The 27377-nt window shown below is 41.3% G+C and overlaps 1 protein-coding gene across 3 annotated transcripts in view; it reads left to right on the top strand.

Moving 5' to 3' along the window:
* LOC140734892 (ras-related protein Rap-1b) overlaps positions 1 to 25396 on the top strand; it is a 69140-nt gene extending 43744 nt beyond the window's left edge. For 2 of the 3 annotated variants that reach the window (XM_073059552.1, XM_073059551.1), the window contains exons 6-9: positions 5185 to 5325; positions 16622 to 16765; positions 20389 to 20500; positions 24122 to 25396. In XM_073059552.1, the coding sequence (XP_072915653.1) occupies positions 5185 to 5325; positions 16622 to 16765; positions 20389 to 20475 (372 nt within the window). In that variant the 3' untranslated portion in view covers positions 20476 to 20500; positions 24122 to 25396. The remainder of the gene's footprint in view (positions 1 to 5184; positions 5326 to 16621; positions 16766 to 20388; positions 20501 to 24121) is intronic. The other variant, XM_073059553.1, reaches the window with a different exon arrangement.
* The last annotated feature ends 1981 nt before the right edge of the window (positions 25397 to 27377 follow it).

The raw sequence follows: 27377 nt of genomic DNA, 5'->3' as shown, positions 1-27377 counted from the left end.
CTGCAATTCAATGTGCTGTATCCCAAGCCTCAATTCTTCATCTGTGCCAGATACCCATAGCTCTCTTGTTCAGCAGACTCATGTGCAGCACTCTGTCAAAGGCCTTCGGAAAATCGGAGTAAATAACATTCTCTGACTCTCCTTTGTCTACCTTGGATGTTGTTTCCTCAGACGTGATTTCCCCTTTGGGGAACAATGCTAACTTTGGCCTAGTGTGTGCCTCCCAATACCCCAAAACCTTATCATCAGTGATGGACTCCCACATCTTCCCAACCACTGAAATCAGGCTAACTAGCCTATAATTCCTGTCTCCCTCCGCTCTTGAAGAATGGAGTGACATTTGCCATTTTCCAGTCCTCTAACGATTCCTGAATCTAGTGATTCTTGAACGATCTTTACTAATGCCTCCACAATCTCTTCAGCTGCCTATCCATCTGGTTCAGGTGACTTTTCTACCTGCAGACTTTTCAGCTGGCGAAGCACCTTCTTGGTTATAGCAACTACACTCATTTCAGACCCTTGTCACTCTCAATTTTCTGACACACTGCTAGTATCTTTATATATCTGAGAAAACCTTTGGTATCCTCTTGTATATTATTGGCTAGATTATCTTGGTATTTCATCTTTTTTTATCCTTATTGCTTTTTTAATTTGCCTTCTGTTGATTTTTAAAAACTTCCTAATCCTCAAGTTTCCAATTAATATTTGCTATATTATATGCTCTGTCTTTTGCTTTTATGCTCTCTTTGACTTCTCTTGTCACCCACGGTTGCCTCATCCTCCTTTTAGAATATTTCTTTCTCGTTGGGATTTTTCTATCCTGCACTTTTCAAATTGCTCCCAGAAACTCCAGCCTTTGCTGTTCTGCTGTCATCCCTGCTAGTGTTTCCTTCCAATCAACATTGGCCAGCTCCTCCTCACCCCCATGCCTCTGTACTTCCCTTTACTCCACTGTAATACTGATCATCCAATTTTTAGCTTCTCAACTACTGGAAGAATTCTTGTCATATGATGATCACTTTCTCCTAAGAGTTCCTTTACCTTAAGCTCCCACATCAACTCTGGTTCATTACACAACATCCAATCCAGAGTTAATCTTTCCCACAGTGGGCTCAACCACAAGCTGCTCTAAAAAGCCAATTATTTGGCATTCTAGAAATTCCCTCTTTGGTTCCAGCATCAACCTGATTTTTAGTCTACCTGCGTATTGAAATCCCCCATGACAATTGCCTTTTTTATCTCCCATTATAATTTGTACCCTACATCCTGGCTACTGTTCAGAGGCATATATATAACTTGCATCAGGGTCTTATTACTGTTACAGTTTCTTTACCTTACCCATAAGGATTCTGTGTCTTCTGATCCTATATCACCTCTTTGTAAGGATTTGATTTCATTTTTTACCAACAGAGCCATCCCATCCCCTCTGCCTTTCGATACAATATGTATCCTTAGACATTAAGAATCTCAACCATGATCTTCTTTCAGCCATGACTCGGTGATGCCCACAATGTCATACCTGCCAATCTCTAACTGCCCTACAAGGTCAGCCTGGTTATTTAGTATACAGTGTGTATTCCAACAGAACACCCTCAGTCTTGTACTCATCATCCATTTCAATTTTGCCCCCATGTTATACTTCAACTCATTCCATTGACTGCAATTTTGCCCCATCATCTGCCTGTTCTTCCTCAGTCTTATCATTCCAAATTCCATTCCCCTGCCAAATTGGTTTAAGTTCTTCAATTGGTTTAAATAGCTCTAACACATCTGCCTGCCGGGGTATTGATCTCCCTCAAGTTCAGGTGCAACTTGTCCTTTTTGTGCAGCTCATGCATTCCCCAGAAGAGATCCCATGGATCAAGGAATCTGAAACCCTCCCTCCTGCACCAATTCCTCAGCCACGCATTTATTTGCCCAGTCATCCTACTCTTACCTTCGTTGGTATGTGGCACAGGCAGCATTCAAGAGATTGCTACATTTGAGGTCCTGCATTTCAACCTTCTACCTAACTCCCTGTATTCTCTCTTCAGGACACTTTTTTTTCCTACGTATGTTGTTGGTACAAATATGTACCACAACTTCTGGCAGTTCGCCTGCCCCCCCCCCACCCTTTTAGAATGCTGTGGACCCAATCCGAGACACCTCTGACACTGGCACCTGGAAGGCAACATATTATCCAGCTGTCTTTCTTGTCCACAGTATCTGCTGTCTCCTCTAACTATGGAATCCCCTATAGCCAGGTGACTTTAACTTTCCACATATTGACCGGGAATCCGATAATGTTAAAGGTCTAGATGAGATGGAGTTTGTAAAATGTGTTCAGGAAAGTTTCCTTCATCAGTACATAGAAGTCCCAATGAGAGAGTGTGTGATACTGGATCTGCTATTAGGGAATGAGACAGGGTAGGTGACAGAATTTGGGTAGGAGTACACGTAGCATCCACTGACCACAGTGCCATTGGTTTCAAAGTAAGTATGCAAAGAGAGAGGTCTGGTCTGCAGGTTGCGATTCTAAATTGGAGAAAGGCCAATTTTGTTGTTATCAGAAATGATCTGGGAAGTGTGGGTTGGGACAGGCTGCTTACTGGCAAAGGTGTACTTGGAAAGTGGTGCTCTTCAAAAACAAAATTTGAGAGTATAATGCTCGTATGTGCCTCTTGGAATAAACGGTAAGATAAAAAGTTTAGGGAACCTTGGTTTTCAAGTGATATTTAGGCCCTGGTTAAGAGAAGAAAAGGAGGTGCATAGCAGGTATAGGCAAGTAGGAACAAATTAGATGCTTATGAAGTAAAAGAAATGCAAGATAACACAAAAAATAAATCAACAAGGCTAAAAGAAGGCATGAGGTTGCCCTAGCAGACAAGATGAAGGAGAATCCTAAGGAATTCTACAGTTCCAGTATGTTATGAATGAAATGATAGCTAGGGACAAAATTGGTCCTCTGAAAGACAAGAATGGTAATCCATGTGTGGAGCCAAAAGAGATGGAGGAGATCTTAAATGCATTCTTTGCATCTGTATTTACTGGACGGACAGATGCAGTATCTATAGAAGTGAGGCAAGTGTCATCACCTTCAGAGACCCTGTACAGATTACAGAGGAGGAGATGTTTATTACCCTGAGGCAAATCAGGGTGGATAAATATCCAGGGCCTGACAAAGTGTCCCCTCACACCCTACGAGAGGCAAATGCAGAGATTGCTAGGGTCCTAGCTGTGAAATTCAGAACATTCTTAGCGACAAGAGAGGCACCAGTGGATTGTAGGATTACCATTGGTGTTCCACTGTTTAAAAAAAAAAAAATACTGTAAACAGAAACCAGAAAATTATAAGCAAGTGAGTTTGACATCAGTTGTGGGAAAGTTATTGGAAGGTATTCTAAGGGACTGGATGTACAAGTTCATGGATAACCATGGACTGATTAAGGGAAGTCAGGATGCCTTTGTGTGGGATAGGTCATGTCTAACCAGTCCTGTGGAGTTTTTTGAGGAAGTTACCAGGAATCTGGATGAAGGAAAGACGGTGGATGTTGTCTACGTGGACTTCAGCAAGACATTTGACAAGGCCCCAAATGGAAGTTTAGTCAAGAAGGTTCAGTTGCTCGACATTCAGGATGGGGTAGTAAATTGGATTAGACATTGGCTTTGTGAGAGAAGCCAGATAGTGGTAGTGGAGGGTTGTTCCTCTGACTGGATGCCTGTGAATATAGTGTGCTGCAGGTGCTGGGTCCTTCGTTTGTTATCTGTATCAATTATATATATGAAAAATGTGGTTAACTGGATCAGCAGCTTTGTGGATGACACCAAGATTAGGGGTGTAGTGGACAATGACGAAGGCTATCATGGCTTGCAGAGGAATCTGCATCAGCTGGAAAAATGGCAGATGGAACTTGATGCAGACAAGTGCGAGGTTTTGCGCTTTAGTAGGTCCAACCAGGGTAGGTCTTACACAGTGAATGGTAAGGCACTGAAGAGTATGATAGAACAAAGGGATCTGGGAATACAGGTACACAATTTGTCGAAAGTGGCAACACAGGTAGATAGGGTCGTAAAGAAAGCTTTTGGCACATTGGCCTTCATAAATCAATGTATTGAGTACAGAAGGTGGGATTTTATGCTGAAGTTGTATAAGACATTGGTGAGGCCTAATCTGGAGTATTGTGTGCAGTTTTGGTCACCTACCTAAAGGAAAGATGCTAACAAGGTTGAAAGAGTGCAGAGAAAATTGGCAAAGATGTTGCCAGATCTGGAGGACCTGAGTTTCAATAAAAAGTTGAATAGGTTAGGACTGTATTCTTTAGAACGTAGAAGATTGAGAGGAGATTTGATAGAGGTATACAAAATTATGAGGTGTACAGATAGAGTAAATGCAAGTAGGCATCCTCTGAGGTTGGAGGGGCTGCAACTAGAGATCATGAGTTAAGAGTGAAAGATGATAAGTTTAAGGGGAACATGAGGAGAAACATCTTCACTCAGAGGGTCATGGGAGTGTAGCATGAGCTGCCAGCACAAGTGGTGCATTCGAGCTCAATTTCAACGTTTAAGAGAAGTTTGGATAGGACAATAGGGATATGGAAGGCTGTGGTCCTGGTGCAGGTCAATGGGACTAGGCAATTTAGTTTTGGCTTGGACTAGATGGGCTGAGGGGCCTGTTTCTGTGCTGTACTTCCCTGACCCTTTGATTTACTGGACTTCTCCCCTCTTCCCTTCTGAGCCACGGAGCCAGACTCAGTGCCAAAGACTTGATCCCTCTAGGTTCAATATATCATGGACATTCAGGAATGTTATTGTTCTTCCCTTTTTTTAATTTTAATTTATCCCATCAATTATAAAACTGGCAGGGTCATAAAATGGTTTGCAATCATGCAGCCACTATTACTATTCTTGTGCGAATTGGGTAATATTTTAAGCATTAAGCTGCTTCCAAAACAAGTTAATCCAGCATGATTTCATCATTGGTCTGATGCGTGTTACTTTTTTTTTTAACTAGTGAGTTGCGCGAAGCAGTTCAATCTCAAACTTACTGAAAATGTGATTTTTGTTTTCCTCATAAAATGTATTTTTATATGCAGTCATTTAAGTAGTATAAAATTTTACTTTAATACTTGCTAATTTAAGCAATATTTGTTAATTATTTAAGGTTACTGATAACTATAGAATGATATAGTCATATTTCATTTACAGGAGCAATTTACTGCAATGAGAGATCTATACATGAAGAATGGACAAGGTTTTGCTTTAGTGTATTCTATAACAGCACAATCAACTTTCAATGACTTGCAAGATCTTAGAGAGCAAATTCTTAGAGTGAAAGATACTGATGATGTAAGTATGTACAACCAGCTTTTTGTTTTGGGAAACCTAATTTAGAACTTTTCAAAGTTTTTTTTTAATCAAGCTTATAATTAATATGTTTGCTTCAATCGTGGGATAAATAAACCTGAGATCCAAATCATAAAATGATCAAAGGAAAAAGCAGAGATTAGTGGTGCAGAGCTTTTAAAATTATACTGAAAGAGATTGATTTATTTTTGAAACAGCTGAGCTTATGCAGTGTTCTATAAAACTGATGTACAGCACTACACAATATTCACAATTTACCATCTTATGATTTTGGCAGAACCAAAGTATTTAATCCATTTTAATTAGGCTAACCCCTGGTTAACCCCTTTCATTGTGTATCACTTGTTCCCTAATTGGCGCCTCAGTGTATATGGCCCTCCTCTGGTCAAGTTTGACCTTGAATGTTGCTTCCTACCTGTCAGTGTTGATACTTAAGCCAGGACAGTACGATATAGAGAAGGAAGTTGTTGCCTGTGCAGCAGGCTGTGCTTCTCCAGGGAACTGATGAATCTAAAGGAACAGCAGAGATGACACAGTTTGGCAGTAGCAGTGTCGCAGGAGTGGCCAGTCAGTGTTAACAGCCTTAAGGGACTCCAACCCCAAATTTTTTCTCCAGGTTTACTCTCAAAGGTTTCCCCACGGTGGGTATAGCCACAAGGTAGTGCAAGTTTGAAATCAGAGATTTCCTTCTCCTAGATAAGCTGTCAACCATGGCTGACAAGCCCCATCTGCCCAGTTTTAAGGTACTAGTAATCCACTTTTGCCACTTCTGTCAGTAGAAAAACTTCCGCCAGGCTTAGTAGCTAAGTCACACATGAAGACCAGGCCCCTCAATGTATTGATTGAAAAATATCCCATACACTCTCTCAGAAACTTATCCACTCTGGTTGTAAGAGCCTTAAAATCTAATATGTGTAGAAACTGGGGCTCTTCTAATACTACCTCCTGATCCTCATCACAAACGTACTCACAGACATATCTTCTGTACAAGGACTGAGGCTCTATATACTTGACTGGCTTGTATCCAACTTTCCTAAGAATTCATCAGTTCTAAGGTTAAAAAGTTCAAGTTAAATTGTCATTCAGTCATACATGAATACTGAATTGCTTCACATGTGGCTTGACTACTAGGCTCAGCAGGACTGTTTCTACTGAAGGGGCGAAGATGGACCATTGGCACTTCAAAACCAGTTGCTTTGGGCAGCTGGGGCCCATCAGCCTTGGACGGCAGCCCGCCCGTTGGAGATGGAAAACTCTGATTTTAAACCTCCGCTGCTTTGTGGCCATACCCACCCATGGGAAAGGCTTCAGGAGTAAACCTTGAGGAAGAAATCTGGAGCCGGAGTCCCTAAGGCAGTTTGATGTTGTTTACAACTTCACTCTGGCAACTTCTGCGATGACACTGGTGCCAAGCTGTATCGGTGCTTGCCCTTCCCTTGGACTATATCAGTGATGTGGAGGGGGGAGCCCGCTGCATGGGCAACAACCGGTTCTTCAAATCTTCCTGCCCAGGCTTGCGCTGTGGAGAGGACACTTGACTCAGAGTTGACACAGCATGGAAGCAGCAGTTACGGGTGATAAGCCACTGCACTCGATTGGCATAGAGATGAGGCACCAGAGGCTGCTTCTAACAGTGGGAGAGGTCCTAGGACCTCACTAGGTAGCTACTGCCCTCCTCAAGCTGGGCAGTCCCCTTTCAAATAGGTGCTGCCTTGCCACGGTCCACATGCTCCAGTGAATGTGTAGAGCTCAGGGAACCCCCAACGGGTGGATCGATAACCTTACACCTGGCAAAAAAAGGAAACGTCATAAGTATCCAGCCCTCAAGATAGTTACTTAGAACGTGTGGACCGTGACACCAGGCCTTACAGAAGACCTGCAAAATTTGATCAACACCCGCAAGACTGCAGTGATCAACAGTGGACTGAGTAGACTGCAGATAGACATCATCATCCATCATCGCCTCTTCCTCTGTAGGCTTATGCGCCTACATTAACCTCTACCCAGAAGCTAAAGACAAGTTCTGTGATGAACTCAGTGCTGCCACTACTCATGCACGGTGACTTTAACACAGGAGTCTCTGAATGTGAGCAAAACAAAAGAGATGGTTGTTGACTTCAGGAGAGCACGGAGCGACCACTCTCCGCTGAACATTGACAGCTCCTCCACTGAGGTAGTTAAGAGCACCGAATTTCTTGGTGTTCACCTGGTGGAGAATCTCACCTGGTCCCTCAACACCAGCTCCATAGCCAAGAAAGCCCAGCAGCGTATCTACTTTCTGCAAAGGCTGAGAAAAGTCCATTTCCCACCCCCATCCTCACCACATTCTACAGGGGTTGTATTGAGAACATCCTGAGCAGCTGCATCACTGCCTGGTTCGGGAATTGCACCGTCTCTGATCGCAAGACGCTGCAGCAGATAGTGAGGTCAGCTGAGAAGATCATCGGGGTCTCTCTTCCCACTATTACAAACATTTACACCACACACTGCATCAGCAAAGCTAACAGTATTGTGAAGGATCCCACGCACCCCTCACAGAAACTCTCCTCCCTCCTGCCATCTGGCAAAAGGTACCGAAGCATTTGGGCTCTCACAACCAGAATGCAACAGTTTCTTCCCCCAAGCCATCAGACTCCTCAATACTCAGAGTCTAGATTGATATCTATATAATTTATTATTATATTGTAATTTGTCCTCTACTGTGCCTATTGTCTTGTTTATTAATTATTGTACTACCCTGCACTGTTTTGTGCACTTTATGTAGTCCTGTGCAAGTCTGTAGTCTAGTGCAGTTTTTATGTTGTTTTATGTAGTCTAGTGTAGCCTTGTGCTGTCTCACATAGTCTAGTGTAGTTTTGTGTTTCATGTAGCACCAGGGTCCTGGAGGAATGTTGTTTTGTTTTTACTGTGTATTGTACCAGCAGTTTGTGGTCAAAATGACAATAAACTTGACTTGAACTTGATCTCATTCTCACAAGACCCAGTAGACTTCAGACTGTCAAGGTGACATGCAGTTGCCAGAATGCAGATTGTGACACTGACCACTCCCTTGTGTGCAACAAGGTAAAATTTCAGCCGAGGAGACTTCATCATTCCAGAAGGGAGCGGAGGCCACACATTGTCACCAGCAATACTCATGACTCTGTAAAGATAGCAGAGCTTATGCAAGCCCTGGAGAAAGCTCTGCCTGGCTCTCCCGACACCAATGTCAGCAAGAGATGGGAGAACCTGCGGGATACCATCTACTGTGCTGCAATATCCACCTTCGGGGGGAGAAAAGACAGTTAAGTCTGCTGACTGGTTTGAGGCCCACTCTGAAGTGCAGTTGCCTCTGATGGAGAAGAGAAAAGCACTGACCACGTACAAGTCTTCTCCTAGCAAGAAGAACCTACAAGTACTCTGGTCTACCCGGAACAAAGTTCAACAGTCTGCCAGGTGGTGTGCAAATGACCACTGGCTCCAGTTCTGCTCTAAGATCCAGGAGGCTGCTGACACTGGCAACATCAGAGGAATGTATGATGGAATCAAGCAAGTCATTGGCGCATTACAGAGCAAGACTGCCCCACTAAAGTCATCAACTGGAGAGGTTATCAAGGACAGAACACAACAGATGGAATGCTGAGTTGAACATTACTCAGAGCTGTATGCCAGAGAGACTGTCGTTACAGAAAACACTGAACACCTTTGAACCTCTGCTCATCATGATTGAACTTGATGAAGAACCCAGTGAGGCACAGGAAGCACTTTCTTCCGGGAAAGCACCAGGAAAAAATAGCATCCCTCCTGAGGTTCTCAAATGTGCCAAGGGCACCCTCATCCCAGAGCTGCACCATCTCCTCTGCCAGATTTGGAGAGAAGGCAGTGTACCCCAAGGCATGAGGAATGCAAACATCATCACTCTCTACAAGAACAAGGGCGATAGGAGCAACTGTAACACCTATCATGGCATCTCTCTTCTTAGAGTTTTGGGGAAGCTTTTTGCTCAAGTTGCTCGCAGAAAGGGTCTATCTTGAATCTCGGCTGAGTGGTCCACCATCGACATGATCTTCTCCCTCATGCAACTGCAAGAAAAATGCAGAAAACAGCAGAAACCACTCTGCATCGCCTTCATCAGTTTTACTAAGGCATTCGACCTTGTGCTTGGAAAGGGCCTCTTTGAGATCCTTGCCAAGATTGGCTGCCTCCCAATCCTACTCAGTATCATCGGGTCGTTTCATGACAACATGAAGGGGACCATAGTGTTCAACAGCTCTACATTAGAGTCCTTTAACATCCTCAGTGGGGTAAAACGGTTGTGTCCTCGCTCCGACGCCATTCGACATCATCTTTGCTGTCCTACTCAAGTCCGCCTTTGGGGAGGCCACTGAGGGCACTTAACTCCATTCAAGGTCAGACAAAAACTTCTTCAGCTTGTCAAGACTCAGAGCGAGGACCAAAATGCAGATAAGGCTCCTCAGAGACTTCCTGTTTGCTGATAATGCAGCTGTTGCAACTCACTCACAGCAGGAGCTACAAGATCTCATGGCTCGCTTTGCGGAAACCTGTAGGGAGTTCGGCCTGACTATCAGCCTGAAGAAGACACAGGAATGGGGCAAGACATTGACAACAAGCTATCCATTAACATTGTCAACTATGAGCTGGAAGTCATCCACAAATTCACATACCTGGGCTCCACGATATTGGATAACCAGTCACTTGAAAGTGAGATCAACAAGCGCATTGGAAAAGCAGCCACAGCTTTCTCAAGGTTGACTAAGGGAGTCTGGGCCAACAAACTCACCATGAACACCAAAGTCCAGGTGTACACAGCCTGTGTGCTGAGCGCTTTGCTCTACGCCAGCGAAACTTGGACCCTGCGCACAAAACAAGAGCAGCAACTCAACACTTCCCATTTGCGTTGCCTCAGACGCATACTTGGTATCACCTGGGAAGACAAGGTTACCAACAACAGTGCTTGAGAGAACAGGTGCCACCTCCTTGTTCACCTTCCTCAAACAGAGGCGTATGCACTGGCTAGGTCATGTGTCTTTGGGTAGCTGGACTCTGGAAAGAGGCCAACAGGAAGACGCCTGCTGCACTACAAGGACACCTGCAAGCGTGACTCCAAGGCCTTTGGTATTAGCACCAACACATGGCAGTCACTTGCCTCAGACAGGTGTGCCTGGAAGCAGGAGGGGAAAAAGTTCTTGAGGTATAAGACCTACTCTGATGCAGCAAGCAGAGGAAAAGAGAGCCCACTGAAAGCTCTGTGCCCAAGCTGCCCAAGACGTCAGAGCTGCCTCAGCATTCTGCTGTACAGAATGTGACAAGGATTGTCACCTCCACATTGGACTCCACAGTCACAGCAGATGGTGCTTAACTCAGTCCACCAGAGGCGCAGACCCATGATCCCCTGGGATTGATGGCTGCCTATATACTATATATATTCTATATACCCATAAATACAGCCAAATGAAACAGCGTTACGCCAGGACCACAGTGCAAAGCACAGACGTACACCGCACAGGGCACATGTAGCATATATAAGAGAGCAGTAAAATACAGTCACACAAAAAATATAGTCCAAGTCCCTGAGTGCATGAGCGTTGCAGCAATCAGCAGTTGAGCACAATACAGCTGCCGAGTGAACACTGGAGAGCGACACTAATGCACCAACATGGATGCTGTGCCACATGTCTCCTGGCATTGACTCTGATGCTTCTCTGCTGGACGGCTGCCACTGCCATCGGTCCTGCAATAAACCACTGAACCTTCCTTGCAGCATTCCATAGCACGACTCAAGTAGGAAAAGGGAGGAGGTCCTGAAAGCAAGCTACAGGGAGTTAGGAAGGAAGTTGAGAAGCAGGACCTCAAAGGTAGTAATTTCGGGATTACTGCCTGTGGCATGCGACAGTGAGTATAGGAATAGAGTGAGGTGGAGGGTAAATGCGTGGCTGTGGGACTGGAGCAGGGGGCAGGGATTCAGATTTCTGGATCATCGGGACCTCTTTTGGGGCAGGTGTGACCTGTACAAAAAGGTTGTGTTGCACATGAATCCGAGGGGGTCCAATTTCCTGGCAGGGACGTTTGATAAGCCACTGGGGAGAGTTTAAACTAGAATTGCTGGGGGTGAAGAGATGGAGGAAGAGGCAGTTGGCTCACATGTAGAGAAAGCTTGAAGACAGTGTGACAGGGAGAATAGGCGGGTGATACAGAAGGGATGCGCTCAAGTCGATGGTTTGAGAAGCAAGAAGTATCAGGAGCAAAGCGGATGAGCGTAGAGCGTGGATCAGTACTTGGAGCTAGGATGTTGTGGCCATTACAGAGACTTGGATGGCTCAGGGTCTTGGAATGGTTACTTAGAGTGCCAGGCTTTAGATGTTTCAGAAAGGACAAGGAGGGAGGCAAAAGAGATGGGGGTGTGGCAGTGTTGATCAGAGATAGTATCACAGCTGCAGAAAAAAGAGGAAGTCATGGAGGGATTGTCTACTGAATCTCTATGGGTGCAAGTTAAGAACAGGAAGGGGTCAATAACTCTACTGGGTGTTTTTTTTTTAAATATATAGACCTCCCAATAGTAACAGGGACATCGAGGAGCAGATAGGGAGACAGATTCTGGAAAGGTATAATAATAACAGGGTTGTCATGGTGGGAGATTTTAATTTCCCAAATATTGATTGGCATCTTCCTAGAGCAAGGGGTTGAGATGGGGTGGAGTTTGTTAGGTGTGTTCAGGGCACAATATGTAGATAAGCCTACAAGAGGACAGGCTGTACTTGATCTGGTATTGGGAAATGAACCTGGTCAGTTGTCACATCTCAGTGGGAGGGCATTTTGGAGATGGCAATCACAATTCTATTTCCTTTACCATAGTGTTGAAGAGAGATAGGAACAGACAAGTTAGGAAGGTGTTTAATTAGAGTAAGGGGAAATATGAAGCTATCAGGCAGGAACTTGGAAGCATGAATTGGGAACAGATGTTCTCAGGGAAATGTACTGCAGAAATGTGACAAATGTTCAGGGAAAGGATGGAAGGGTACAGGAACAAAGGCTGTCAGAACCCACTTGGAGAACTGTGCTCAGTTCTGGTCACCTCACTACAGGAAGGATGTGGAAACTATAGAAAGGGTACAGAGGAGATTTACAAGGATGTTGCCAGGATTGGGGAGCGTTCCTTATGAGAATATGTTGAGTGAACTTGGCCTTTTCTCCTTCGTGCGGCGGAGGATGAGAGGTGACCTGATGGAGGCACTAATCGTGTGGATAGTCAGGCTTTTTCCCAGGGCTGACACGAGAGGGCACAGTTTTAAGGTGCTGGAAAGTAGGTACAGAGTAGATGTCGGGCAAGTTTTTTATGCAGAGGGTGGTGAGGGTGTGGAATGGGCTGCCGGCGATGGTGGTGGAGGCGAAAACGATAGGGTCTTTTAAGAGACTCCTGGTTAGGCACATGGAACTTAGAAAAGTAGAGGGCTATGGGTAACCTTAGGTAATTTCTAAAATAAGTACATGTTTGGCACAGCATTGTGGGCCGAAGGGCCTGTATTGTGCTGTAGGTTCTCTATGCTGCTATCCAATAGGGTCCTCTGATCAGAAGAAAAGCAACTAAGACAATCACTCACTGTTAGACTGCACACAGCCTTTGCATACTGACTCTGACACCTCTCATTAGCAGGGAACAACACAGTCTGCACCAAGTCCAGCTCCTTCAATTTCTCCACCAACAAGCAACTATGCTAATGGGGTAGAACTGCAGTACTTTAAGTTCTTAATGTCCTGCAGGGTCTTGCAATAGTAAAAAAAAATAAAGACAGACAATAACACATTTATTATTATTACCGTAGAAGCCACTGTGTCTGAGCATGCCACCATCTTACCAGTCAGTTCATAGCTATCAATGAGCTACCTGCCTTTTCCACTTGAGCAGGCTACTTACTCTATGCTTTAACTACCATCAACTTGTTCAGGATTAGATTCCCTTTTTATCTAAATCTTTGACAAAACCTTGGTAATTTTTATTGGAGGACATGCTGATAATGCTGTATGGATACCTTGAGCAAGTGAATGTTCATATTTAAGCTCTAGAGCTTATCTTCAGTTCTTTTCATATCAATCATTTGTTCTTTAATAGTACTTTGTAGAAACCAAGCCCCAAGGTAATTTGGGGCAAAACACTAAAGCTATTCTTATGATCTAACAATTACAATTTTTAAAAAGCCTGTGGTCTTGAGGACTACTTGGATAATTCAGTAAGTTTCTATCAAAAAGAGCCGCTGATGTTGTGCATTATCATAAAAATTCCTCGTGTTGACCAGTAGTAAAATGCCGAAGGCTGCATCAACTATCAACGTTTTGTTTTCAACTGCAAGATCAGCACTTGAAGCAATAAATAGCTGATCTGCTAACTGATGGTGTGGAAAATTTCTATTTAGAATATCAACTTTCAGGCCATTTGCAGCTTATCAACTGGCAACAGCACAGAGAGCGAGCGCAACATTGAAATGCTACCTGATATTTTAATCTTTTTGTGATTGTATTGTGCATTAGATTTTAGACTCCAAAATAAAAATCTGCATTTAAAATGTGTCTTAATTTACTTCCCACCTTGTATGTCCATTGCTCATTTAATTTTTGGATTTTTGTCTGGGAGAAGGTTGTTTTGTGCTTTTTCTGGAAAAAGATTGGTTTTGTGCTAATTTCTTGTGTTTTTTGTCATTCTGTCAATATTAAAGAGAAACATTGTTGTGGCTTTATTTGTTAGAACATTTAAACTTCCATCTTGCTTCATCTACGTGGGAGAACATAACTTTTATTGGCAACCCTTCACTTTTTAATTCTATCATGTCATGGATGCTCTTGCCAAATAGTAAAGCTCTTGTATTATTTCTGCATGGGAATGACACATCCTTTGAATAGTAATTATGCTGCTTGGGTTTTTTGAGGCCAAGGGGAAATCTGACAGTTTATAAGATCATTAGAGGTATAGGTAGAGTGGACAGTTGGTTTCTTTTACCCATGCTTGAGCTGCCTAAAACCATAGGGCATACATTTAAGGTGAGAGGAAGAGTTGAGTTTAAAGGAGGTTTCATCATTTTCTGGTGAACCGCTTCTGCACCCTCTTAAAAGCTTCCATAACCATCCTATAGTATGGTGACCAGAACTGCACACAATACTCCAAATATGATCTAACTAAAGTTTCATGCAGTTGTAGTATGACTTTCTACTACTTATACTCGGCTCCCAGCTCATGAAGGCAAGTCTGCCACAGGCTACCTAACCACTGTGTTGCCAGTTTCAGATAACTATATACTTGTATCCCTAGATTCCTTTGTCCAAAAGTGTTTTGAAGGCTCCATATATTTACAATATACTTTAACGCTTACATTTGACTTTCCAAATATCTAATTGAGCTATATCCTGCTGTATCCTTTCACACCCTTGCTTCGTATCTACAATGAGATTTTCGGAGTTGAGGCAAGTTATGGTGAATGCCATATGGTCTGCGAAAGTTGGCCATGAGCTCAGGAATAAAACAGGAGACAGTCTTGGATTCATGTTTCATTGTTCGATTTTTTTTTTTTTTTTTTTTGTTATTGTAGAAAAGCAACTAAGACTTGAATTTGCTTTGTACTGGTATTTAAAGTATCCTATCTAGTTACCCAGTTGAAGGCTGCCAAGTCTTGTTGGGAGAGTACACTTCATGTTTTGGTTCCAAGGGTTATTGATGAGTCAACATAGCGATCCTGTTACAATTGTTTTGTAAAATAACTTTTGGATACAGATTTTTTTTGTTACCAAATACTAATTCCTGCCCACAGGATGCTTTCTCAGCAGATTCACATTGTAACCTGACCTACTAATGGGTCACCACTGCACTTTTAGATTTTAAGCCTAGATTGTCTGTCAATGCTTCCTTGAACAGACCATTTCAAGCAGTAAGTTACTAATGAAAGCAATGCACATGAAATGCTGGTGGAACGCAGCAGGCCAGGCAGCATCTATAGGGAGAAGCGCTGTCGACGTTTCGGGCCGAGACCCTTCATCAGGATGTCTGTCCTGACGAAGGGTCTCAGCCTGAAACATCAACAGCGCTTCTCCCTATAGATGCTGCCTGGCCTGCTGCGTTCCACCAGCATTTCGTGTGTGTTGCTTGAATTTCCAGCATCTGCAGATTTCCCCGTAATTACTAATGAAATATTAGTTATTGCAGGTAAATGTTTGGGATCCGTTCCAAGATACTGAGTCAGATGGACATTGTATGCTGCTCATGTTTATAGCCGTCACCCACTTCAAGGTTCAACATGTGCATTTAGAGATTCTCTTCTGCATACTACTGTTGTAACATGTGGCTATTTGTTACTGTTGCCTTCCTGTCAGCTTGAACTAGTCTGACTATTCTCTTCTGACCTCTCTCATTAACAAGAGATTTTCGCTCACAGAATTGCCACTCACTGGATTTTTTTTGTTGTTGTTTTTCCACACCTTTCTCTGTAAATGCCAGAGACCTGTGTATGAAAATCCCAGATCATTAGTTGTTTCTGAGATATTCAAACCACCCCATCTGATCAACAATCATTCTACTGTCAAAGACACCTAGATCACATTGCTTCCCCATTCTGATGTTTGTTCTGAACAACAACTGAACCTCTTGACCATATCTGTATGCTTTTATGCATTGAGATGCTGCCGTATGATTGGCTGATCAGATATTAGTGAGCAGGTATACTTAAAGCGGCCACTGAGTGTATATTAAATATACCCAGTAGCAATGGAAACAACAACACACACAAAATGCTGGTGGAACACAGCAGGCCAGGCAGCATCTATAGGGAGAAGCGCTGTCGACGTTTCGGGCCGAGACCCTTCGTCAGGACTAACCGAAAGGAAAGATAGTAAGAGATTTGAAAGTAGTGGGGGGAGGGGGAAATGCGAAATGATAGGAGAAGACCGGAGGGGGTGGGATGAAGCTATGAGCTGGAAAGGTGATTGGCAAAAGTGATACAGAGCTGGAGAAGGGAAAGGATCATGGGACGGGAGGCCTCAGGAGAAAGAAACGGGGGGTAAAAAGAAATGCGTTCCACCAGCATTTTGTGTGTGTTGCTTGAATTTCCAGCATCTGCAGATTTCCTCGTGTCTGCCCAGTGGCAATGGCATTGTTTTCTTTGGCACAACTATAAATATAATTTATATATTGCTATTTGGTACATTTTAATAAAATAGGAAGAGAAGAAAGTAAAGCATGTGACTTTCTAATTGTATAAATGTTTTGTTAACCGTTAACAATTGAACTTTTTACTTGTAGGTGCCAATGATTTTGGTTGGTAATAAGTGTGATTTGGAGGAAGAGCGAGTGGTTGGAAAGGAGCAAGGACAGAATCTAGCAAGACAGTGGTGTAACTGTGCCTTTCTTGAATCCTCTGCAAAGTCAAAGATTAATGTTAATGAGGTGAGCCTCGTTCTTTCCTGCAAATTAACTTTCAGAACAATCTTCAGTCTCATGTTGTATTAAACAGATTTACCTGCTGGGAAAATCTCCACTCATTTGTTGATTTAATTTCAAGCAAATTGCACAAGTCTGATCCTTTCTTCAATAGCATTCAGTTTGCAGGCCATGGATGAAGAATTTAAAATGTGTGAAATGTGTTGAAATTAAGTTTGAGATGCATTGTTGAATGCAGATAAAATCTATCCATGCTTGAGAATGGCTTATTTGAACATATGATACTGTATTTATTGATCTACACTGAGAGCATGTTAATGGACCACTTTCTCAAATGTTCATGTTCTTGTGATGTGATGTATGGTAGAATGATGTGCAGTTTGTAGTCATTGGTATTATCTCTTCTTGTACTTATGGTCAGTACGTATGGGTATTGTAACACCCTGGTTCACATTTTTATTAATATACTGTAAGAGCAGTCTGCTCTGCTTTCAGCCTGTTTGGGTTATGGTTGAAGACGAGGAATGTATGCCATCCAGTTAGGATGGTGGAACTGGGGGGAGGTTTTTGGCGAGGGACACTAAGGTTGGTCTTGGGGCTTTTGTTTGGCGGGAGATGAAGAGAGAAGACACTGGAGAGAAACGGTCGTAGAATTTGACCAAGTGCGGACTGTGGTTTGGTGGATCCAGGTGTCGAGATCAACTGAGGATGAAGCGTTGAGCTCCAGCTTGTGCACATTTGACTGTTTAATTAAAATGGGCCCTTATATTTTTGTTTTTCTTTATTAACCCTTTAGTTGGGTTAAGATTCATAAAAATAATTCCTTTAATCATATGCAGTGTATTGTCTGTTACTACATGGCACTAATTTGTAACAGGGTTGCAGATTACACAGCATCCACACAAACGAGGGTTTGGGGTGGGAGAGTCATCTCAATCTCATGGGTTTGGTGGGACCAGAGTGTGTCTTCCCTTGACTTGCACAGCCAAGGAAACCGGGGGTTTCAGTACCAAAAAAAATCAACATCCAAGTTATCAAATTCCAACTCCTGCCTGCTGGACGATTTCTCAGCAGGTTCATGTTGTAACTTGACCTACCGAAGTGCCATCACTGCAATTTTAGATGTTAAACCTAGATTGTCTGTCAATGTACAAAAGAAATTTAGTTATTACAGTTAAATGGGATTCATTCTAAGATATTGGGTTAAAAGGACATTGTATATTGTGTATTATTACTACCTTGGTATTGTAAAAGTCTTTTGATATATTAATAGATCAGCCAAATTACTATAGAACCAGCTTTGACCCCTGACTTTAAGTATCCCAAATAACAGTCACTGGTTGAGACTGGTTTGTAGTCCTTTCATTTCCAGCTTCAAATACCATGAAACAATTAAACACAAAAAGCATGTGGTGGCTTCAAGAACAGTCCCTGTTTTTTGATTATAGAGCCCGGCAAACGAGTAACCAGATGAAGTTGAAGCTATGAATACTGAGCAGATGAGTTCCCTCAACTGCTTCATAAAATCAGACATCACAGAAGCTGGTCAAAGACCATTTGATTCATTCCATGTGTTATCTAAAACTGGCAAAGAGTACTTATTACAGCAGAAAGTGTGGGAGCAGAGGAATTTTACTCAGGAACTACCTGCTCTTGGTCAAGTTATTCCATTGCATTTGCAACACTGGTATCTACCACATAGCATTAACAACTTCATAGACACATACTGTTCATAAAGATAATCAGCCTGTTCTCAAAATGATGGAAGGTGCCATTGCAATTGCCATCAAGTGACACTTTATTTCCACTAATCTTTGCCAGGTGGAATAAAGTGTTTCAAGGAGATGGCTCTCTGTATTACCTTTGAGAGCTGTTACTAATGGTGGCATTAGAAAACAAAGGAGATGAAAATTTCTTGAACCTTTTTGGAAGTAGATTATAGAATATTGGGTATTCTGAAGAATATTCAGTGTTTTTACTGTCAATATCTCATTGTTTTTACATTCAATGTAATTGGATTTGTTTAATGCGCTTAAAATCAAACAGCATTAGAGGCACCCACATACCCTACTGCTGTATGGTGAGGAACACTAAGGTTGGTCTTGGGGCTTTTGTTCAGCAGGAGATGAAAGAGAGTGATCTAATTCCTTCAGTTTTAATTTCTCTTTCCCTGCAAAGTTCTTTCATGGATGTATCCTAATTAGAAGTTGATATCAAATTCATTTTCCAATTTCTGCCAACTTTACAAACATAACAGCACAGTGCAGGCCCTTTGTTCCACAATGTTGTGCTGACCTTTTAACCTACTCTAAGATCAATCTAACCCTTCCCTCCTACACACCCTCATAATTTTGACTATCCTTACTAAATACCTTTTCAATATTTTCTCTATTGAGAATTAATCCAGCTTTTCTAGTCTCTGCCATAAGGTGATGAAATGAGGTGGCATCAATCTAAATCTTTGACTTTGCTTCTGTCTGCAAAATGCTGCCTGACCCAGAATGATTCCAGCATTCTCTGTTTTTGCATCTGATGTCAAACTTGAGCAGTATTTCTCCTTTTTTGCTCAGAGATTAACTCTGCATTTTCTATAGGACCTTAATAAATTTGCTAAAGTGCTGTGCTAGAATTGACATAGTTTTCTAGTTGAAAGCCAGTTGCTTGTTTTACACTAAGCTTCTTATTTACAAAGACAATGGTATTTAAATATCCTTGATTACATATCCCGCTGTTTCTGTTCAATTTGAGCCACATAATTGTGAGTAATTTATTGCAGGCAGACAAGATTAAATGTGAATGTAAAATGCTACCAGTGGCAAAGATGATTATGCAAGGCTTGGATTGACAGCCCTCGAGTGAATTTCATTATACTTGCTGCTAAAGTATTTTTATTTTATTTAAAATATCATATACAACATAGAACAGTACAGCGCAGTACAGGCCCTTCAGTCCACAATGTTGTGCTGACCCTCAAACCCTGCCTCCCATATAACCCCCCCCATCTTAAATTCCTCCATATACCTGTCTAGTAGTCTCTTAAACTTCACTAGTGTATCTTCAATGATTGCAATATTGCAATAACATCTTTTATTTGGATATTATGAAATATTTTAGTTAATTTTCTTAAAAAAAAAATTTAATTGAACAATATATACCATAAATTCAGTTGTTTGTGTAAAATAATTTTGGGGTTAGGCGATTTAACCAGTGCCATTTATTCAAATGCACCAATGCAAAAAATGGTCTGGCCTCTTACCTCTTCTCACCTGTCTTTCACCTCCCCCTTTGCCCCCTCCTCCATCCCTTTCTCCTGTGGTCCACTCTCCTCTCCTATCAATTTCCTTCCTCTCCAGCCCTTTGCCATTCCTATCCACCTGAGTTCACCCATCACCTTCCTTGCAATCTTCCCCCTTTTTTATCCTGATGATATTCCCCTTCCTTTCCAGTCCTGAAGAAGGGTCTCATCCCAAAATATGAAATGTGTATTCATTCCCATAGATACTGTCTGACCTGAATTCCTCCAGTATTTTTTTGAAAATCTTGTTTTTAAACAGTATGAAAGTTTTTAAGGACATTGTGAAAATTAAGTATTTGCTTACACTTTACTGTTGAAATATTTTTGTTTACAGATTTTTTATGATCTGGTCCGACAAATAAACAGAAAATCACCGGTTTATGGAAGGCCTCCAAAGCCAGCAAAATGCCAGCTGCTTTAATAATCCTATTTTAACTTTGAGCCAGGTAAAAACAAAGTTGCATCAACCTCATGTTGATAACTATATGCAAAGGATGGCTGAGGGTGGATTCTATGAAGGATGGTAGCGCTATATATATTTTAAGCAAGTGCCCCTTTTATCAGCAAACATTTCTCTTGGAAATTGTGCACACATCCCTTTGTGACAAGCGGGTCAATTTGTCAGTATTCTAAAGTCTTCTATTATATTTACAAAACCTGATGGTTGCAGGCTAAGCCTGCAGAGTCAGTCCAGTGCCAAAGTGCCTCGCAAATAGTAAAAAGAAATAAGCACGTAAGCGTGGAACATGAACTGCAGGGTACCCGAAAGTCAGTCCCTTGGCGCGGTGCGTGTTCATCACTGAGGTGAGTGAAGCCCGTACAGTAGCCTAATGGCTGCAGGGCAACAACTGCTCCTGAATCTGATGGCAAGGGAACAAAGTCTCCTACACCTTCCACCAGCAGCAGCAGGGAGGAGACCCGTAAAATGCAGACAAACAGCGCTGAACACCTCTTTATTTTCCCCTTCATCCTCGATAATTTTAATCACTGACTCTGGTTAATTTCTCTTGCTTCCCTTTGATTTTTGCCCTTCCTTTCCACCCCATTCTGTAGCGTTCTCCGCATAACCTTTGATAGCCTTACTAATAAAGAGTCTATCAACCTTCGCTTTAATTATACCTAATGACTTGGCCTCCTCATCACAGTTATAAAGGAATATCCTTCTATTTTGAGGCTGTGCCTTCTGGTCCTAGACTCTCCCACTGTTGGAAACATTCTGTCCATGCCCAGTCTGTTTGGGCCTTTCAATTTACAGTAGCTTTCATTGTGATCTTCTCTCTTCTCCCCCCCCCCCCACCCCCATGCTAGCAGATTCTTTATTAGATAAGGTGCCCAAGACTACTCACAATACTCTAAATGTAGTCTGACCAGTACCTTAAAGCCCCAGCATTGCAGCCTTGCTTTTCTCTTGTCATCTTCTCAAAGTGAATGCTAATTATTGCATTTGCCTTCCTGTAGCACAAAGTAAGGATCCAATATGGCACTTTTGATTTCTTGCTCAATACCACATCAGCATTTGTTCTCTAAACAACTGAAAATTTAATGCTGTATTTTGAGCAGTGATTTTGAAGACAAATTGAAGAGTCTGCTCCAGCCTATCAGACTTATTCAATAGTAAACAAAAGAATGTTTTAAAAAACCAGGTGTTAATATAAATGCTGGTTGTAAAGTAGATGCTAATTTGTTAATTATTATATTGTTTTAGTAGAACTTTCACTTGAACTTTTTAGAAATGCTACAGATATGTATGGGTAATATTGAAAAGTACTGCTATGTGCATGTGATGCTACTGCAAGTAAGCTCGAGACAAGTTTTAAGTAGATTTGTATTGATGTAAACCTAAGGAACATATTCACATTGGATATATAATTTGTACTGAAGATTTAAAATGTGGAATAAATAGTCAGGAAGCAATAACGAAAAATTGATTTGTGTAAGCCTATGTTGAGAAGGTTGATGGGTTTCAGGTCAGACAACAATTGGATTGGCTTTTGTCTCTCAATGACCATCTGTATAGTACAGTGGATTCTGGTTAATTGGCACAAATCGGGACCAGTATATTTTGGTCAAATTACGTGGCTGCCCCCAATTAACTGAAGTTTCGTGGAAATAGTTTTTTTTTAGTATAAGAAAAATGCAGACTGCCATTTAATTGAGTTACAAATTATGTACTTAAATGAAATACAGAAATTAGAGACTACCAATACTACTGCTGACTGTCCATGTCCGATGATGACTGGAAACTTGTGCAGGAGAGTTTCTAAAGTGGAAAAGCCATTGCACTGGGGCAGTTACACTCTCTCAACCTCAGAAGTCTGGGTCAATGATATGAGTATCGTCACAACTGGGGTCTTCCTTGGCTTGCGGAACACTGACTTCTGTGCCTCGTCATGCTCTTCGCTCTCCACGGAGCTTTGCAGAACCACCTTCCTAGCTGTTGGATCTCACTGTAGGCCTTATCTGCCCGGTGTGCCAGAGCTGACTTCACATGCTAGGATAGGTATGTCCCTATCTCACCCACGGCTGGGTAACCTCACCTGGTTTAGCCCAGCTGTCAAAGTGGCATACTGAGGTGTGATCACTGTCACATGCAAACAGCTACTTGGAGCCACAGTTGAGAGCTGAGTGTCTGGTGGGGATCAGAGGTAACATTCAAGATGATTATTGATGCCTTCAAATTCTTTGGAGTTCCTAACTTGTTTAAGTGGTGAAATACAGTCGGCCCTCCTTATCCGCGGATTCCGCATGCGCCAATTCAACCAACCGCAATTCGTGAAAACCCGGAAGTGCTCTTCCAGCACTTGTTGTTCGAGCATGTACAGACTTTTTTTCTTGTCATTATTCCCTAAATAATGCAGTATAACAGCCATTTTACATAGCATTTACGTTGTATTAGGTATTATAAGTAATCTAGAGATGATTTAAAGTATACGGGAGGATGTGCATGGGTTATCGTGCATCAGAATCGGAAAAAAATCTGAAGTTCTCTTACTAAGTAAGTTGGAACACATACATCCGGTATTATTTAGCGTCAGTTAGTCAAATGTTTGTCTTAGTATATAGTATATATTTTACCTTTCTGTGCATATAAAACACTTATGAACGTATGTTTCAGCGCCGGGCTCGGGAACTGAAGTTCTCGGGACTCGGGACAGATCGCTCCCGAGTACGCTGTCCACCGTGCCGGGTTGATGTGGAGGATCAAAAACTCAAAACCCCAAAACCTAATAATTAAACCTCTGCATTGCTTAGTAATAATTGTAGCTTTCATCGGGGCAGAGCCTTTCTCACTTTATCCTTTAAAATTGTTCTGATCGTTGACCGACGTAGCCTAACACTTTTCCAATGACCGATGGCGTTTCACCTCTTTCCGATCACTTTATTATTTCCACTTTATTTTCAATCATGATCGTGATTATTTTTGTGAACAGAAACACTGCGCATTCAGAGCTCTGGCACCAGGTCCTAATGTCCACCACTCTGAGACAAGTTAAATAGGGTCTGGGGTTCTGCTGGGTCCTAAGATCCACCGGGTTGAGACAGGTTGAATAAGGGACTTGAGCATCCACGAATTTTGGTATCCGCGAGGGGTCCTGGAACCAATTCCCCGCAGATAAGGAGGGCCGACTGTAATTTCATTTTCACTCCTGGCTGTTTCTGGCATTTCCAAGCCTGAATGTTTAAAACCGCAGTGAACAAAACAGTTCTGAATTGGCCTTCTGCTTATTTCTTGCCGACTATCAGTGACAAAAATCACTGCATTTTGAACACTAACACTATTTAAAATCTGTTCGCTCTAAGTAAGGTGTATTGTCTAAAAGCCACATGAGCACACGTGACAGATACTAGTTAGAAACTGTATGGCAACCAGTTAAGCGGCATAGAGTCCCAAATAAATGAAGTGAATACTGGCTATTTTTTCAATTAATTTTGTTCTCCAAGAGTTGTACCAAATGTGCCGCTGTCCTGATTAATCGATTGTCCAATCAACTGTATTTGATTAGGTTGTTCTTTTTAAATTCAACCTGTATTAACTTACCAAAGTTTAATTTTTTTTATACCTCTAGATATGATGAACTATTTCTCATTTTGACAGTGCCAGCATTCCACTTTACTGAACTCATTGACAATTGAAAAATGGATTTTCCTGTGGTGGTATCTTTCAACAAGCGGATGAAAGCTCCCAAGTCATTTTGCACAAAAACAGAAAGCTATTTTTTAACTTCAGAAACATTCTATTAGTAGGTAACTGTTAAACTGCATCCTACTTTCAGTGTTATTGCTGATCATATTGGAGGAAGTATACCTTTTACCAATGTTGTATTGAACTTATAATTAGTAGTAAGTCCGGTTTTGTCAAATAAAAGCTGTAATTTACTGGAAGCACCACTATTTTAGCATCATTTAGATGGAAGTCCAAAGATATCTTTAGATGATTTCTCACAGCTGACTCTGCTTCTTTGATATTTGTAGCTTCTTTAAAATGGAGATGCAAGATAATAGTTCCAGTGATTAACTGTGCTCTGATAATTGCAACAGCTATTAAAATGTTTTTTTAATTTTAGAACAACCTGTGGAAATTATGATTACTATGTACAGAAAATGTATGTTTCTGTCTCATTTATATTTTGTCTTTGGTCTATAATAATGCTTTTAAATAGCTGTTAACATTTTCAGAAAAATGTTTTTCCTTGTGAGTTTCTTCTGTTTACATGAGGAATAATGTTTATATGAATTGTACAGTGCGGGTCTACATCCGGAAGTATATATTTTAACATATTTTAAAATTTTGCAAGTTTGCTTGGAGGTCTAAATTCTCCTGCAGCTGTAGGTTCTCACTGTAATTCTGCTTGCTTATGCATATTTGTAATTATCAGTACCAAATATACATTAAATTAGACATTGCCTGTTAGTGGTTATGTTATGCGTGTGCTGTTTTGTTGAAATGTTTCTTGGTGGAAGAGTATTGTGGGTATTGATGGTGAATGTGAGAAATAATTATCTGAGTGTACTTGGTTACATGGCCTAAATTCTGCTAATTTTATTTAACAATGCCTTTATGCTTTGTATGCATTAACTTTTGGATAGAAGTTTATCTGAGGAATTGAGGCACAGTAATTTGAAATTGAAAATTAATGCTACATGTGCTTTAAGGTGGCCAAATGCAAACTTAAAAAGCCTTAATTTTCATAGTGGTGCAATGTTTTTTGCATAACCTATTCAGTTCCATAAAATTTAGATTGCCATGCAAGGGCTTGCATTATGATTATCTGCCACTTGAATGTTTTGTCATGTTTTAATTGCAAGTAAATAAAGTATCTGTTTAACTTTTGTAAATGTAATATTTGAATGATGTGTGTGAAGTTGGTGGTTGTTTCATTTTTGAAGTTTTATTAGCAATTCAAAAATATCACCTTGGAGTAGACTACATCTTTTGTGCTTGGTATTGGGAATAGCTATGTATATCTATTCATCTTTTAGTTTGCTATTGTATTCGGTAAAGTTCAAAGTAAATTTATCATCTAAGTACATATGTCACCATTTACAACTATTTTCTTGCAGCTATACTCAATAAATCCATAATAGAATAATAACCATAGAATGCACCAACATGGGCATTCAACCAGTGTGCAAAAACAACAGACTGTACAAATGCAAAAAGTAGTAATAATAATAAAAAAAATTACCGAACATGAGTTGGCATTCTTGAAAGTGAGTCCATTGATTTTGGGAGCATTTCATTGATGGGGCAAGTGAAGTTGGGTGAAGGTATCCCCTTCGATTCAAAGGCTTGATGATTGAGGGGTAATAACTTTTCCTAAACCTGGTGGTAATCACTGCACCAAAGTAATTGATTAATTTAGAAATGCACTAGGAGAACTGTGATAATTCCTTAGTGCCTGGAAATACTCCTCTGCATCAGTAAACCCTTTAATTATAAGCCAACATTTGATTTATAACATTCCAAAATACCTTCTAGCCCATTTCATAATTTAGAAAATAAGTTTTTACCCATGTTTTCTATTTGCAGGGCTAACATTTGTATTTTTATCCCTACAACTTAAAAACTAATATCTGTAAATTCCCTCAATAAGTAAGTGATTACTTGTGAAACCCATGCAGTGCTCTACCATAAGTGTCAGTTCAGAAATTCAGAGGCCACTAAAATCGAATTTCAGTTCTTGAGTGAAATGTCAAAAAAGAAAGACAATGCACTTTGTTCAAATTCTATTAAGCTGATTATATTATAATATTCTGTCAGTTTCATTGGATGCCTGAGGGTGCTAATCAGAAAAGTTATTTCTCTTTTTGCATCTGTCCAGCGTAGGTATTCACACTAAGGCTACGTCCACACTACACCAAATAAATCTGTAACCGAAGCTTTTTCTCTTAATTTTTACCCTTCGTCCACAGTAAAATGGCGTTTTCGTCCCCCAAAACTGGGGATTTTCAGAAACACTCTACAGGGTGTGTAATTTTGAAAACGCTGTTTGGGCAGATCAGTGTGGGTGGGGTAACCGGAGAAATCTGAAAACATTGTCATGACTTGCCAGAACAGATTGTGACGGCAGTACGCCATTTCATTGTTCTCTTGAAAGCAACCTAACAATTTCAGAACAGACAGCAATGAGACTGAAGCCAGAAGAGTTAGAAATGCACTCACCAAATACTTTGACCCATAACTTACTCACTTTGCCCTGTTTTCTGTCCTTGCTCGTGTGAAGGTGGTTTACCTACTTATGCAAATACTTCTCTGACAATGGATGTGTAACAGCCTAATGTAACGTTGTGTGGAAATACAAGATAATACTGATGCAGACATGTTGTATACATTTAACAAGGGGCTTTATTAATGCAACAGAGTTTGTCAGTTTTTCAAAGTTCGTCATCAGCCGGGTCATACTGTCCGTGAACTCCCTGTCGGTTGTCTCTATACACTCCTGTATTTGTTTTTATTTTACTTTTAAGTCCTGCGCGAGAGGCAACAGCTGTCCGCCTTTTAAGTTTTTCTAGTCTGTAACTGAACAAACACGCAGTCTTTCACAGCGAGATTCAACACCAAACATGTCGCTTGTGTTCGGTAGATGTGTCCTGTGCATGCGCAGTAGGAGGAGATTCGCCAAAATATCCATTTCAATGTGGACAGAGGTATTTTTAAAAATGCATAGTGTGGATGCCTATCGTTTTTACACGAAACCGGCATTTTCAAAATTATCCAGTCTAGTGTGGACTTAGCCTAAGTCTGCCCTCATTTACAACAGGTGAGAATTGAGCTACAGCTCTGTATAAAAGTCCGAACTAGAAATTTAATAAATGATGAGA

Source organism: Hemitrygon akajei, chromosome 10 (assembly GCF_048418815.1).
Source record: "Hemitrygon akajei chromosome 10, sHemAka1.3, whole genome shotgun sequence".
Taxonomy (NCBI): domain Eukaryota; kingdom Metazoa; phylum Chordata; class Chondrichthyes; order Myliobatiformes; family Dasyatidae; genus Hemitrygon; species Hemitrygon akajei.
Note: the sequence above shows the minus strand (reverse complement) of the source record. Positions and strands in the feature narration are given on the sequence as shown.